A 15,872-nucleotide genomic window follows, 5' to 3' on the forward strand; every position below is an offset into this window, starting at 1 on the left:
GTTGTTTGATACCTATGCCTAACCTCTATGGGGGGCCTGTACCTGCTGTTACTAATCCTGCGGGGCTACTATGTGCCTATTATTACCTAAACTAACCAGACCTAAAGTAAAGAACAAACAAAGGACAAACTACCCCCCACCATAATTTTGAACAAAAATAAGGGGGGGGGGTTAAATGCTTAACTAGGGACTTTGAGAGAAAAATATTTACCTCAATTTCATTAGCTGGAATTATTGATGATAAAAGTTGGTCAGAAGTATCCTCTTCATTTTCATAGGGGTTGTAAAATCCTAGATAGATAGATAATAAGATAATCAGATTAGTTACATATATATACAGTTAGGTAAGATGCCAGATAGATGAATATATATTAAAAGACAGATAGATAGAGAGCTGTATAGATAGGTAGTTAGATGGATCGATAGGTAAATGATTAAAAACAATTTACAGTTTTATTGGTAGATAGATAGATAATCAGAGAGATAGATTATAATTAGTGGTTGAAACTTTTGGATACTAAAATTAATGAACCAACCAATCAAAATTCAATTAAAGTTGTTAAGCCAACAAAAAAGAAACGAAAACTTTTGAGACTAAAAGTTATAAATGAACTCAATTGATGACTTTACCTTGATTTCTTAAGTCTTTTTCCTCCGTGTCTTCTCTGTTGATTAGGTTAATAAGTCCAGCTAAACCATCATCTATGAACAAATACATTTATATATATATTGATATATATTAAACTTTTAAATTAATATAGGATATAAATGGATATATTGACAGCAAGCTGCGAGCAGCACTTTATATGATAATCTAGTACAACGTCCAAGTAATTATATATCGATTGTTAATTGTTATTTGAATTGACATGGAATGGGAGGAGGGGGAGAGGGTGTCAACAAAAAAAAATGCATAAAGACAAAGTCAGAGACGTCCAAGCTTTTTATTTTGAGGGGGGAAGAATGATGGTTCTAAGGTTTAGGAGGAGTAATTTAATGTATCTTTTGTTAAATTTTGTGTAAAATGAGGGTTTCAAAGATTGTGGGGGTAAACACCGCTTTACTCCCAACCTTGACTGAATGTTGATAAAAAGACCGAAGGGAGAACAAAATGTATTGGCGGTTTTCTTAAAATTGCTTGATTGGGTAGCTTCACAGAGTTAGGGAACTGCATGTGTAGGGCCCGCAGGCTTAAGACACCTCCAGGAATAAGCAAAACAAAAAACAACCCTCGATATTTTCAACTTATTTAAAGGGGATGGGAGGGTGGAGTTATTGTCCTCGGTGGGCACTTTTTTACCTTTTGAATGTTTCTTCCCGAGGTTAGATCTTGTCATTTCATTCTCCAATCTAAAAATTACATTAATTATTCATTTACAAGGATGACAACATCCATACAAAGAAGCTTAACAAATCAGTCAGACAAGAATGATAAACGAATATTAACAGACTATTAATTATAAAAAAAAATATTTAGAAGTTAGAACAAAAATTCCATAAAAATCTACCAAAAAAATCTGATTGAATAGTGAAGAAATTTTAAGACTTGATTAAAGATAAGCTGCGCTTGTATGAGTAAAAATTGTCATAAAAATTACTGTTCCAAAAATAATATTAATAGGATGAGTACATCATGTAAAAATTAATGTCTAATTAGCAGGGCTCGCCAGCCGCGCCTCAGCTGCGAATAAGCCTTAAATATAAACCCATTTGGATGTTTTAAAGTAATTTTGAAAAGAGATATTGCCATATTTGGGTCAAGTTTAGATTTCATCCTGTATTTTAAAATTGTAGTGTTCTTAAAGGCCCTTTTGGGCTTCCTTATAACCATTACAGACTAGCAATTAACGAGATCTTTTGGTACACACGCTTAACGTACCTATTTATAGAGTATAAATGACAAATACTAATAAAAATAACCTGACAATTATGTCTTTCAGCATTTCATTCTCCTTCCTAGATATAATTTAGTAATAGAATAGTTATTTATGACATCGTATTATAGACAGCTTTCCGTGGATATGAAAACCATTTTGTTAGACCCAAGGGGCCGAAGGCTTAAACTAACAAAACTGGTTATAATTCAATGATTGTTATTTTAATATTCATGTAAATGTTGTCTGTAATACAATGAAATGCATTTCTCAGTATGGCTAAGATTCTACAGAGAAATTGAAGGATATGTAAACCATTCATTTTATAATTTTTATAGAATTTTATATTCAATGACATACCTTAGTTCATTACAATCACAGGAACTGCTAGCATGTGGCCTAAAATACAGAATTATTTAAAAATCATTAGAACTTTCAGGGATGAAATGAATCCTTATGTATTTAAAACCAATTGGTATATAAAGCTTTATAACACAGATTTAAAATTTAATCAAGTTTTAAGCCAATGAATAATAAATGTGTTTATAAAGCATTTTTTGACCAGTTTATGAGCATCTCTAAAAAGAAAATTCAGGTATTGTATATGCTGTTGTCAAATAAAATTTCAGGTTTCATAATCCAAAAACCAAAATTAGAATATAACCCTCCCTTGGGAAAACTATGTGCACACCACCACAGTTACCTGGTAAATGTTGAAGAGGGTCTGAACTGTTGTTTCTCCTGGACAGTTTGTCTGAACCTAGATAGATAGATAGATAAATATAGATAGATTGATAGATAGATAGAATGATAGACAAACAGATATATTGGTAGATAGATAGATAGATATTTGGATGAATATATAGATAGAAAGATAGATAGAAAGGTAGATAGAAAGGTAGATAGAAAGATAAATGGAAAGATAAATAGAAAGATAGATAGAAAGATAAATAGAAATATTGAAAATTAGATAGATAGAAAGATAAATAGAAAGATAGAGAAAAAATAGATATAAAGATAAATAGAAAGATAGATAGAAAGATAGATCGGAAGATAGATAGAAATATAGATAGATAGATAGAAAGATAAATAGAAATATTGAAAATTAGATAGATAGAAAGATAAATAGAAAGATAGAGAGAAAATAGATATAAAGATAAATAGAAAGATAGATAGAAAGATAGATCGGAAGATAGATAGAAATATAGATAGATAGATAGAAAGATAGATAGAAAGATAGATAGAAAGATAAATTGAAAGATAGATAGAAAGATAGATCGGAAGATAGATAGAAATATAGATAGATAGATAGTAGAAAGATAGATAGAAAGATAGAAAGAAAGATAGATAGAAAGATAAATAGAAAGATAGATAGAAAGATAAATAGAAAGATAGATAGAAAGATAGAAAGATAGATAGAAAGATAGATAGAAAGATAGATGGAAAGATAGATAGATAGGTAGAAAGATAGACAAACAGATAGGTTGGTAGATAGATAAATAAGTAGAAAGATAGACAAACAGATAGATTGGTAGATAGATAGATAAATTTTAGAACCTGGTTAACCGCGGGTCTATCTGGTTGCTAGTGTATGATGACCGCTCATAGTCCCGGTCATAATCGTTGCTTGAGCCAAATGACCGCTGGGGCACGGGAGGCGAGGGGTTGCTTTGCTCTCGTGAAGATGACCTATCACAAAAAATAACAGTTTAGTAATAAGTTATGTTTAAGGGTGTCCAAAAAATTGCACACTTTTAAAATTTAAATTTTACGGCTTTTTTAAACACTCGAAAAATGGTATGCATTTTAGAATTTTAGAATTTCCATAAGCTTTATTTTTCAGAAATATAATACCATCTTTGTGCTGTTTGTAGTTTAGTAATTATGTTAAAAAGTGTTAGCAAGGTTGAGAAATGCCACTTTTTTCATTGTTCCCAAACTAAGGAAAGAGTGTCGTTACAGAACCTTGGGGACAAGAATAGTTAAGGGATAAGACGACTAACTTGGTTAAAAACTAGGGGTACCAGTGTAATTTACAGTCCAATGTTCCCTCCCTTTCTGAATTACAATACAATGTCCCCTATAATTCAAAATTTTTACCTAAATTCTTGAAGTTGAAGCCTAGATTCCCGAATTTTCTCCAATCTCTCCTGATATCTTGACCTATAAATAGTTAATTATTGCAACGTGTCATATCAGCTTTCCGCGGATGATAAAATTGAAAATTGTGAAATTAAGTTCTGTTTTGTTGGCCCTGAGAGGTCGAGGACCTGTGATCACAAAACTGGTATTGATTTATGATTTTTATTTATTATTCATAGAAAATTGTTCCTGATACATGTTTTTCGAGAACCGGTACTAAAAAGTGTATATTTTTTGGTTTCGAAAGAATAAAAGTTTAAAATATTTATATAATTACTAAAAATAATCATAATATAAATCACGAAACCTTGATTTTAAAAAATCTATCTATCAATAATACAAAGTAGTTTGATGTCTGTCTGTCTGTCCGTCCGTCTGTCTGTCTCTCCGTCCGTCCGTCCGTCTGATGCTTAAGATCTCGGTAATCGCTTAACCGGTCGGATTCTACTCTTCAGAGTATATACCTATTGGTCCTGTGGTGGTTTTAAGCTATTTTCTTGGGGGGTGGGACACCCCAACCAACTCCATCCCCCCCCAAAAAAAAAATGAAACGGGTACGGTTCGCAGCACCAGAATTTTTTTTTTTATATTTTATTTTTTTTAAACTACCTCATGGGGCAAAGCTAGTATTTTATAATACAAAGCTTTAAATTAAAGGAGTTGAATTGTCCTATATATTTCAAACTTGACATGATATTCGTTTAACAATAATGTTATTGAGATATTTAAAAAGTAAGTCTTTGTCGTATTTTTCACCTATGTCAATTAGGTACAATGCTATAAGCAAATAATCTCTATAATAGCATTATGTATTCAAGTTTTCTGGTATAAATTTTAAGATAGATATAGAGGAAAATTTCTTTCATATTTCTAAATATTGAGTTTAACTTAAAATTAGCTTTATATAGACTTAATAATTATCAACTTATTCTCATTCTCAAATATATGAAAATTTTAAAAATGTTTAATGGGCAATTTTTCTTCGGTGAATTTACAGTTGCAGTTTAATATCAGAGTGTTACAACAAACCAACTAGAAATTTTCATATTAGAAATACTCAAATAATAAGTACGCTGTTTTCATTTGGAACTAGCTTCTATGCCCCTAGAGGCCTTTACAAGAGCTAGAGTGGAGGGGAGTAAGTTAACCCATTACATTCCATTTAGTTTTAAAAATAAAAAGTAAAAAATGGGGGGTAATGGGGCGATTACCCCCCCAAACGAATTTGGGGGTGCCGTAGGCACCCTCAAATTTTTTTTATTTTACCCCCCCCCCCCCCATTTAAAATTCACCCCTACCCTGGGGGTGCCGTAGGCACCCCCAACCATTTAGGAGGGGGTATTTACCCCCCCCAAACAATTTTGGGGGGGTAAATCTCTAACAAAAAAAATTTTTGCGCGCTTCGCGCGCATTTTTTATACTAAATTTTTGATAAAATTTAAATTACCCCCCCCAAAAATTTTACCCCGGGGGTAAATTTTGGGGGGGGGGTAAACAAATTTTAACCCTGCCAACAGATTTCAGGGGGGGTAAAAATTTTGGGGGGGGTAAAAAAAATTTGCGGCGCGCTTCGCGCGCCATTTTACCCCCCCCCAAAACCGAATTACCCCCCCCTTAAAAAAATTTTACCCCCCCCAAAATAAAAAGCTTGGACGCCCCTGTCAGGGCTATTTCTCTTGGGAGGATGGAGGTAAACTTCAAAAACCTTCCATGGACCTATCATAATCTTCACTGAAACGGAGAACCTTATCGGCCAAGCAGTTTGTGAGATCATATCTACAGACAGACACACAGAAAGACAGACATCTTGTTACTTTTATAAAGAACGAAAAATGTTTTTAGCTAAATAATTTGTAATATATGTATGTTACATAATATACGAACACATATGTTGAAGTAATTTCATACTTTTTCTGATCTCTCAGTAAGATAAAAGGATGTACATCAGGCAATGGCAGGGAGGGAGAGGACATTGGAATGTAAATGTCACTGGTACCCAAAGATTTATCACCTCATTATCGTATTCACAAGAAATAATCAGTACGTTCAAACTTTACAAAAAAAAATTTGTTTATCATCATAGGGGAAATGCATCATTGTATCGTCCATTGTCTTATCCCATAATATTCCTGGGCTGGTTGTGGATTATCAAACGCAGTACTGTTGAAACCAATCCCTGGATTTTATAATCTAATACAAAATTAACTAAGAAAAATTGGTAAAAGCTTACCAGTGACCGGTTGAGAACTAATAAACCTCCCCTCCAATTTGTTTAATGAATCAAAAATAAGGTGGGGGGGGGGGGGGGGGGGTTAAGTATTTTTTTAACTAACCCTGCGATGAATATCCATTACTCAATATAGCCTAAACTAACTTGACCTAAAGTATAAATTAAATAAACAAACGAAAGAAAATAATTTCCCCTTATTTTCAATTTATTTCAAAAGTAAGGGAAAGGGGGATTTTTTGAGTGATAGCGCCAAAAACTACTTACAAATTACTTTAACAAGACAAGGCAAAAGACCAACACCCTTAATAATAAAAGACTGAAAAACACCGCCTTAGAAACAAGCAAATATTATTATTGCATTTTCTAAAATTAACAGGGATCTGATGGGATAAGATAATGGACGATATACCATGTAAAGTTTTGACATTGCGAGATTTAATAAAAGTACCAAAAGTTTGTAAGTCAACTATTTAGAGAACATATTTATAAAACTTTGGGGACATGTTTAATTTACAGGCAAATGTCCTCTCCCTCCATCCCTGTATTTTCTAAATTTATGCATGCTTACAAAATTTTACTAATTTTAGGGAAAATATAAAGTGTTTTGGCAAAACAGTAAATCACGCTGTTTTTTAGACTTGTTGTCAAAAATTACTTTTTAAAGTTTTGTAATCTTAATAAAAAATCCTTATCTATTATATAAAAGGAATGTGATTGTGTGTTTGTACCGAAGGATCTCGCTAACCCCTGAACCGCCTTGGTTCTCCTTTACAATGTAGCTTCTAATAGGTTCAATTAAGGTTTAAACTAATTTGGTTGAATGTACTACAACTCTCCTTCGCCCCTATAGAACTTTTTTTAAACAAAAATGATACCAACCTCAAGTGCCTCTAGTATAGAGACCTCTATGGGCGTAGCCGCTAGTATTCAATAATTCAATTAATTGAAAAATCTCTTTCTTTTTAATGTTTCATGGATTTTTTTTATAAATTCTCCAAAAAGTAAGTTTGTAAGTTTAAGGTACTATTAACGCAACTTTCAAGCTATTATTACAGATTTGTTGTAATTGGATTAATTTTAAGGCACTTTCTTTCATTTTTAATAATAGGTATTTTTAGATTCTTTTTATCTGAAGAAAATCTTAAAATTAACAGTTTTCTTCTATCTTTTATCCTGTTATTAAAGTAGTAAGGTTTTACATTTAAAATTTTAAGTTGAACCAATTGCGTTTTCCCTCTAAGGTAAGCTTTATATAGGTCCCGGGTTGGTTTAATAATATTTTTCTGACCCCTAAATAATTATTTGATTTCAGTGCCCCTAAATGCTAGGGTTAAGTCAACCAAAGCTTTGACGCTTCACTTTTTTCTTTTAATACCTTTAGGCCTATTGCTGAGCCTATGCATTTTCGGTATTATCCTCTTAGATTTTTTTTGTTCAATATTGAAAATTTGAGTACCCCCCCCCCCCCCCCACCCCCCCGACAGCGAACTATGAACTCTGGCCGCAGCGCTCGGCTCCCTAGCCTGCCTAGCCGCAGCGCTCGGCCCCCTTGCCTGCCTAGCCGCAGCGCTCGGCTCCCTTGCCTAAAACCTAACCTAACCTAAAATAGTTGTTCGTCGGTAGTCGGGGGGGGGTACAAAATTGAAAAAAAATTTCTAAGAGGATAACGCCGCATTTTCTATGCTATACCCTTTATTTTAATAGTCTTACATGTAAATTAAAGAAATGTTTTTAATTTCTTTTGTTATGACACAATCTATTCCCTACTGCATTACACTTTGAGCTAAAGTCTCTAGGCATTTATAATAATACCTGGCTCTTTCCAGAAGTCCAGAGGGTTTTCTTACAGGCGCTGATTGGGGCGGGGATCTGAAATATCAGGTTCACATTTAAGATTGCTTTGCAATTATTTCATAATTTTAAACGCAATTAAGCGGTTTCCCTCAAAACGCCAATACGACCACAGAAACCCCTCCCTGGTTTTAAAAAATACTAAATATAAGGGTTGTTTTTTGTGTGTTTGTGTTTTTACCTTAGATTAGGTTAGGTACAGGTTAGCCCTGTAGGGTTAGAGAACAAGATAGATGAAAAGATGAAAAGACAGACATATAAATTAAAAGAGTTATACTGACAGACAGGCAGATAGATGGTTGAAAAGATGAACGGACAAACAGATAGACGAAACAGACAGGCAGACGATGGAAAATAAGGACAGACAAACGTACAAAGTCTAAATATGAACCACTATACCGTTGATTGTTGGAAGTTTCAATTCTTTGAGTTCTCTGTTCTTGCTGGGGTACTAGCCGTACATTCTAAAACAGAAAGATTATATTTGTCTGTCTGCTAAGATTGCGCAAACTGCTAACTTCAATCAAATTATCATATGCGGCTGCACCCCTAGCATCTAAGAGATCTTTATTTAAAGGGTTAAACCAAAAAATAATACAATCTCAAACCAAACTTGGACCCACATGAATCTTTCCTGAAAATGAGAACTAACTAGTTAAGTAGTTTGAAAACTTAAGCTTCAAAAAAACCTTACTGCTTTATGTAGTAGCAAAAAAACAAGGATGGCAACATACATAAAATCAAAGCTCAACAAATTAGACATACAATTAAAATTAAATTAACAACAATATACTATAACTACAATATCTATAAGTCTTCATAAAAAATTCTGTTTATTTTTTCATATTTACATTCTAATACTTGATTAGGTATAGAGATCCTTTGCTTTTTACGTATTTCTTAATCTAACTAGAAACCACTATTCTTAAAATCATATAAATGGGATAATTTTATCATTTTAAAAAATGTTCTAAATTAACTAACTGACTCTCTGTTAATGATTGAAAAGTTGCTGCGAATTTTTACTTTCACAAAGAATAAATTTCAAACAGTTTCTAATCATGAAATCTACAAAAAAAAAAAACATGAAAAAATATTTGAGCAGATCCTTTTTAGATTGCGAGAATCAGTGCTAAAATTTTATGACCAATTGCAAAATAACTCAAAAGCTTTTTCATGTTATCTGATAATTAAGATTGAAATATAAGATTTATAAGCTTCATTTTTTATGTGGTTTCAAAGTTATGAAAATTAATAAATAGTTATTTTTCGCATCGTATTATAAACAGTTTTCAGCGGATAAGAAAGTAAAAAAAAATAGGATATTAACCAGATTTGTTAGCACCGGGGAGTCCAAAGGCCCGGGCTTACAGAAATGATTTTTATTTTAATAATCGTGGTAAATTGTCTGTAATACGATGCTATACATAAATTTTCATTATGATAGAGAAACGGTTTTCATTCAGCGGATATCCATTGGTTTTCATACCCCATTCACAACCCCTTACAAGGTTCTAGAATCATTCTACAACCTCCTAATACACCCCACTGATACAGCCAAGGAGGGTGCCACACCCTCCTTAAACTTAAAGGTTTCTTAAAAAAGATCTCACTGCTTCGCGCGTCAATATACAAATTCAGGGACGCCGGACCCTTTTTTTTAATTATCAGTAGGTAATTGGACACTTCTGGGGGTGTATCAACCCCTATGAAACCAAAATACAACCCCTTTGTTGTCTATAATACAATCATCTTGATTTTGGTTCAAGATGGAAGCCATATTTTTTGGGTAAGCTTCGCGCTCCTCCAGGCAAAATCCTCTGACAATGTTACATAATTGATTCTAATTAACTATCCATAATTTTACCTGATTAAAATTTATAATTGAAGGTCTGTCTATCGTTGGGGGCGTTTGGACAGGTATACTGTTGCTTGTACCTTGTGGTTGCCGTAACTAAATAAAGATAGATAGATAGATAGATGGATAGATAGATAGATAGATAGATAGATAGATAGATAGATAGATAGATAGATAGATAGATAGATAGATAGATAGATAGATAGATAGATAGATAGATAGATAGATAGATAGATAGATAGATAGATAGATAGATAGATAGATAGATAGATAGATAGATAGATAGATAGATAGATAGATAGATAGATAGATAGATAGATAGATAGATAGATAGATAGATAGATAGATAGATAGATAGATAGATAGATAGATAGATAGATAGATAGATAGATAGATAGATAGATAGATAGATAGATAGATAGATAGATAGATAGATAGATAGATAGATAGATAGATAGATAGATAGATAGATAGATAGATAGATAGATAGATAGATAGATAGATAGATAGATAGATAGATAGATAGATAGATAGATAGATAGATGTCACACCAAAAAAACATAAAAATTTAAATATAAATAAATCTCTACGTTAAATTTACATATTGTAAAAAAATCCATGAAAGCATAAAAAATAACAATTCAAATTCGCGTGCGTCTGTAAAAAAGTGTTTTAAAAAACGCAAGCAAAATTAGGAACTACCTATTATTTTTAAAAGCGAAGATTTTCTATACTTAGGTTCTTTCCGTCCGTCTGTAGATCTTTTCGTTCATTTAGACATCGTAGAATTGTCCTATCAATTTAAAACTTGACAGAGTGATTCCTGTAGAAGTTAGGTACGATTTAAAAAGCTTAGCAACTTTATAATCATTACCAGAATATATGTACGTTCATTTAAAACGAGTTAATTTTTAACCTTTTGTATCCTGCATTAAGCACTTTAATTTCAAATAATTCACTAACATGTACACTTACACTTATATTCTAATTGTTCTGTGAGCAGAAAGTATTAAAATGTTATATTTTTGAGTTGCAACGTTTGAACACCGTGCAAAAAAAGTGCGAATTTTGTACTGTAAATTCTGCCAATCATAAAACGAAGACAGAACAATTCTGTATTTATTTACAACTCTTGGTCAAGCAAACCCATTGTTATTTTTTTACAATCATAGATAGATAGATAAATAGATGGATAGTCAAACAGATGAAAATAAAAAAAAAATAAAGTTTTGTTAGCCTACAGAAAATTTTGAATTAATAAACAACTTTTTGTCAACAATCCCATTATATTTTCTTCGTTAGATAGATAGATAGAATTAGATATGTAAATAAGTAGATAGATTTATAAGTAGATAGATTGATAATTGATAATGATGGAACGAAAATATACGTAATGAAATGATTAAAGTAATAGAATAGTAGGGCATGAGCTAAAAGTAATTCTTCCCTCAGGGGAGGGACCCTGTCCCAATTTTGTATTGGGTCTTGAAAGCAGCTAATAGCGTCGGAAACATAAACACAGCCAAGTCCCATGCAATTTTCTAGCAGACGAAAAGTGTCCACCAATTGGGTCATGTAGTTGTCTGGATTATACATCTATACTTTTACATTTATTGCAAAATACAACCCTTTATATTATAAAACTATTGTTTATTTTTACAACATAAAATATATGTAAAGACAGCATCTTTTATTGCATGAAGCTATAGATAGATAGATAGATATGTAAAGACAGCATCTTTTATTGCATGAATCTATAGACAAAAGGATTTATTCAACAAGCACAAAATATTCAATTCTTAACTTAGCCAAAACTCTTTAATTTGAAGAGGCAATACTTTTTTTTCAGTATGGCTTCGAAAACAATTAATATCCGCTGGATTAAAAGGTTTTAAGCACACTGAAAAATATCTATCGTATAGTACTAAAGACAATTTCCTACGAATATTGATACCAGTTTGGTTAGCCTAGGCTTTCGACCCTTACAACTTGTAATTAATCTGATAAATTTTCATATTACTATCCGCGGAAAGGTGTCTGTAATACGATACAGTAAACAACTATTATCAGTTACATAAAAGGAGATAAATTTTAAATTCAAAAAAGTGTAATACAGTAAAATATTCTCTTTAATAGGTAGTCTACAGAACCTAATTATACAATAGCGTTATAAAGTAGCTTCGCTGCATAAAGTTTATGTTGTTTATTCAAATGTTGTAACTGTTATTGAAAGACTTTTATTGTTTATGCTTTTGCAAAATAAAATTATAAAAATAGATAGACAGATAAAAATATTTAGTCATTTATCGCATCATATTTTAGACAGCTTTCCAAGGATATTAAAATCGAAATTATTAAAATCAGTTTTGTTAGTTATGACTTTCATTTTATTATTCGTATTTTATTTGATTCTACAATACTATACGATACATGATTTTTCAGTATGGTTGAGAACCGGTTCTAATCCAGCGGATATTAATCGGTTTCAAAGCCATACTGGAAATAACATTATTTAGAAGTGTATAAATTCAGAATAAATCTATCCCTAAATTATTTAAATATAAGAACTTTCATATGGACATTCTTACGTTTAGTAAGACTTTATCATAAAGATTCTTCGTTTATAATTATATGTCTAATGTTTATAGGAATCAATCCTTGTATAAAAGTAACAGGATCTCTGTATATCTTTCTGTCCTTACCGAAGGATCTCCCTAGCCGCTTTAGCGATATGGTTCTCCTCTACAAGGTAGCTTCTCATAGGTCCTCTTAAGGTTAATAACCATTTTGGGGGAGGGTACCACCACCCTCCCAAGATAAATCGCCCCTATAGAAATTACGCACTCCCCCCCCCCCTCCACCTAAAAAAAGGAGCCACTAGTATTTTATTAATCAAGTGATAATGAAGCTAAAAAATCAATATTTAAAAATTCTTAAATTCTTTTCTCGTATTCATTTGAATCCGGTGGATAGGAACCGGTTCTCATGAATACGAAAAAACTTTGTCTAGCATCGTATTATATCCAGTTTTCTACGAATATAGAAATGTACAATCATAAGATTAAAACTAGTTTTTTTAGCCGGTGCCTTCGGCACCACGGGGCTAAAAAAACTAGTTTTAATCTTATAATTGTACATTCTATATCCGCGGAAAGCCGTTTATAATACGATACGAGAAATAACTATTACCGACTTTCTGGTAATGCTTAAGAAGCTGCTACGTTTTCTAAATTGTACCTATGTGTTACAGTAATTATAATGGAACAATGGTAAAATAAGGATTAAAGACTAACTACGGTATTTAAATAAAATTAAATTACCTTTTGTAAATAGTTCTGACGATTTAATGTGAGGAGGTATTTTATTGTATCTGCTTGTCTTTCATCCCTAAAAAAATAAAAAAAATATAAGTTAGAATAATTATTTATTGCATAGCATTATAGACAGCTTTCCGCAGATAATAAATGAAAATCATAAAATTAAATCAGTTTTGGGTAGCTCTTATTAATTTTATGATTTTTCATTTTAATATTCGTAGAAAATTGTTTGTAATACGATACTATACATGAATTTTTCAGTATTACTGATATCTTGTTCGAATCCAGCGGATATTTATCGGTTTGGAAGCCATATATGAATAAAGATATACTATTACTTTGCCCCTAGCATTGGTATTGGAGAAAAATAGACTAAAACTATCCCAATAACTAAATCTAGAAATAAAATAGCCTAAAACCATAAAAGGACCTATGTGAAGCTCAAATCTTACTACTTTATATAATAAGATTATATTTATGTATATACTATGTAAGTCTAAAATTAGATTATTTTAAGGCGAAGGTCAAAGACAGCTATGCATTTTATCTATAACAAGGATGAAAAATCCCGAAATATCTAAAATATGACCAATTTGATGCTTAAATCCACATATTATTATAAAGTTCTTTGTAATGATTCTAGTGGTTAAGCTACGAATGAGAAAGAGGGGGAGGGCTAATGAATAGCCTAAAACCACCCCAAGACTAATTCAATTGTTGTAAAGATCTTAAGGAACAGATAAAACTTTATATTAATGTTAGAAATGTTTGCGCCCCTAGGAGTTAGGGGCTCTGCAATCAAAGATTGAATAAATAGCCTAAACCCACCACTAAAAATAAAACTTAAAAATGCTTCTTAAAATAGAGGTTACATCAGTAAATTGAAGCTATTTTTGTCAGGGAAAGGTGACGGAGAGGTTTAATTAATTAAAGGATGTATTGTAATATAAGTACCTATTGAGAAACGTATATTTTAGAGAAGTTTTGCTAAATATCCACATACTCATAAAAAGTAACTAGCTGCAAAATGTCTCACTTAAAAGTGGTTATAAGAGTGTGCTAATATGTTCATTTGATGCAGCAAAATTTTTAGTTCTTTATACAGCAAAACTTTATTAAACTAGTTTTGATATCTCGTATCATTCGCTTTAGAATTTAATTTATATTATACTAGCATCTGGGCCCCTAGCATCTAGCGTCTCTATAGTCTAATTGGCAGGGTGGGGCAGAAAATAGCCTAAAACAATACTGGGACCTATGTAAATCTAAAAATAAAATAGCCTGAAACTATCACGAGATCTATGTAAAGCTTCCCTTAAATTGAGAACTCAATCGGTTCAGTAATTAAAGAAAGCCTAAGCTTCAGACAAAAAACCTTACTACTTTACATAATAGGATAATATAATTTTAGCAAACTTTTAATAGTCTTATTTTTCTAAAATTTGGCATTTTTATAAGACGAAGCTATTTCTAGAATGTTAACCCCCCTCAAAAAAACACCAGTTTTAGCCTAAAGGGGCTGGAACCAACGCCCCAAACACACATACAGGAACTATAAATTAGAGGTGTTTGTGTTAATACAAAAATGCTAGAAAATTAGCTATTTTAGTAGCCATGTTTTTATATCAGGGATCTTAAGGGATAAGACAATGAAAAAAAATTAAAAATTATTCCTTTGTAGATTAGAACTATTGGCTAAAAAGTTTGGACACTTGGTGTATAAACAACCAATGAAAATTTAATAAAGGTAACCAAAGTTTGTTTATGTCCTCTCCCCTCCTGGATATATGTGGACATAATTTTCTTAATTTGTTTTTTCTAAAGTTATTTTAGTATCTATATATAGTAGCTATTTAAAATAATTTACAATTTTGTAGTCGCAACTGGTAGCTATATCACATATATGGGCATAAGGCATGTTACATACATACATATGTACTTGTAATGTACATTGGACAATAGGGTACATATGAGTACATGTATTACACTAATACATGTATGAATGAATGTTTGATTTATTAAGGATCGAAATAGTATTACTTGGATGTTGCACCAGATTTTCATGTACTCTACAAAAGTAAGCTGGTTCAAATAATGATACCCCACATCCACCCCATTCACCCATTCCTCATCTCTCCTACTAGATGAACGAACTGACCAATAAATAAGGTCCCTCTATTAGCAACCTAAATTAACGAAAAGTTTTCCCCCCTGTCAATATATCCACGTATTCTATATCCGTTAGTAAAAGTCGCATATAATCAGAGATTTAAGGAATCTTATAATGTACAAACCTTTATATAAAAGTAATAGGATGTCTTTCTGCATATGTTTCTCCTTTACAATAAAGCTTTTTGTAGGTCCAGGAAAGGTTTGTAACTATTTTGGGTAGGGCCATTTTCTTTCCTTTATAGTAAAAGTCGTCCGAAGCAAAAAATTATATCCTCCCATGCTAATCTATCTATAAAAGCATCTGACAAAAACTTATTTTCCCTATATAAATGTTATGCCCAGAAGAGCATTACAGACAGACCAACAAACCAACGAAACTCTAAACTAGATGTACTTTGGTGAGGAAAATCCCTAAAAAAATTGCTTTT

General features: G+C 31.9%; 1 protein-coding gene across 1 annotated transcript in view; it reads right to left on the reverse strand.

Moving 5' to 3' along the window:
• Positions 1-15,872, reverse strand: part of LOC145329135 (uncharacterized) — a 62,767-nt gene that overhangs the window by 6,576 nt on the left and 40,319 nt on the right. The window contains exons 3-14 of the mRNA XM_080173185.1: positions 13,276-13,342; positions 9,965-10,051; positions 8,497-8,561; positions 8,059-8,115; positions 3,975-4,037; positions 3,432-3,563; positions 2,578-2,634; positions 2,235-2,273; positions 1,921-1,956; positions 1,301-1,350; positions 631-702; positions 212-291 (exon numbers count right to left, since the gene is read on the reverse strand). Of these exons, the coding sequence (XP_080029311.1) occupies positions 212-291; positions 631-702; positions 1,301-1,350; positions 1,921-1,956; positions 2,235-2,273; positions 2,578-2,634; positions 3,432-3,563; positions 3,975-4,037; positions 8,059-8,115; positions 8,497-8,561; positions 9,965-10,051; positions 13,276-13,342 (805 nt within the window). The remainder of the gene's footprint in view (positions 1-211; positions 292-630; positions 703-1,300; positions 1,351-1,920; positions 1,957-2,234; positions 2,274-2,577; positions 2,635-3,431; positions 3,564-3,974; positions 4,038-8,058; positions 8,116-8,496; positions 8,562-9,964; positions 10,052-13,275; positions 13,343-15,872) is intronic.

The sequence above is a fragment of the Acartia tonsa genome, chromosome 9 (genome assembly GCF_053477335.1).
Source record: "Acartia tonsa isolate MP-2025a chromosome 9, ASM5347733v1, whole genome shotgun sequence".
In the NCBI taxonomy this organism is placed as follows: Eukaryota; Metazoa; Arthropoda; class Copepoda; order Calanoida; family Acartiidae; genus Acartia; species Acartia tonsa.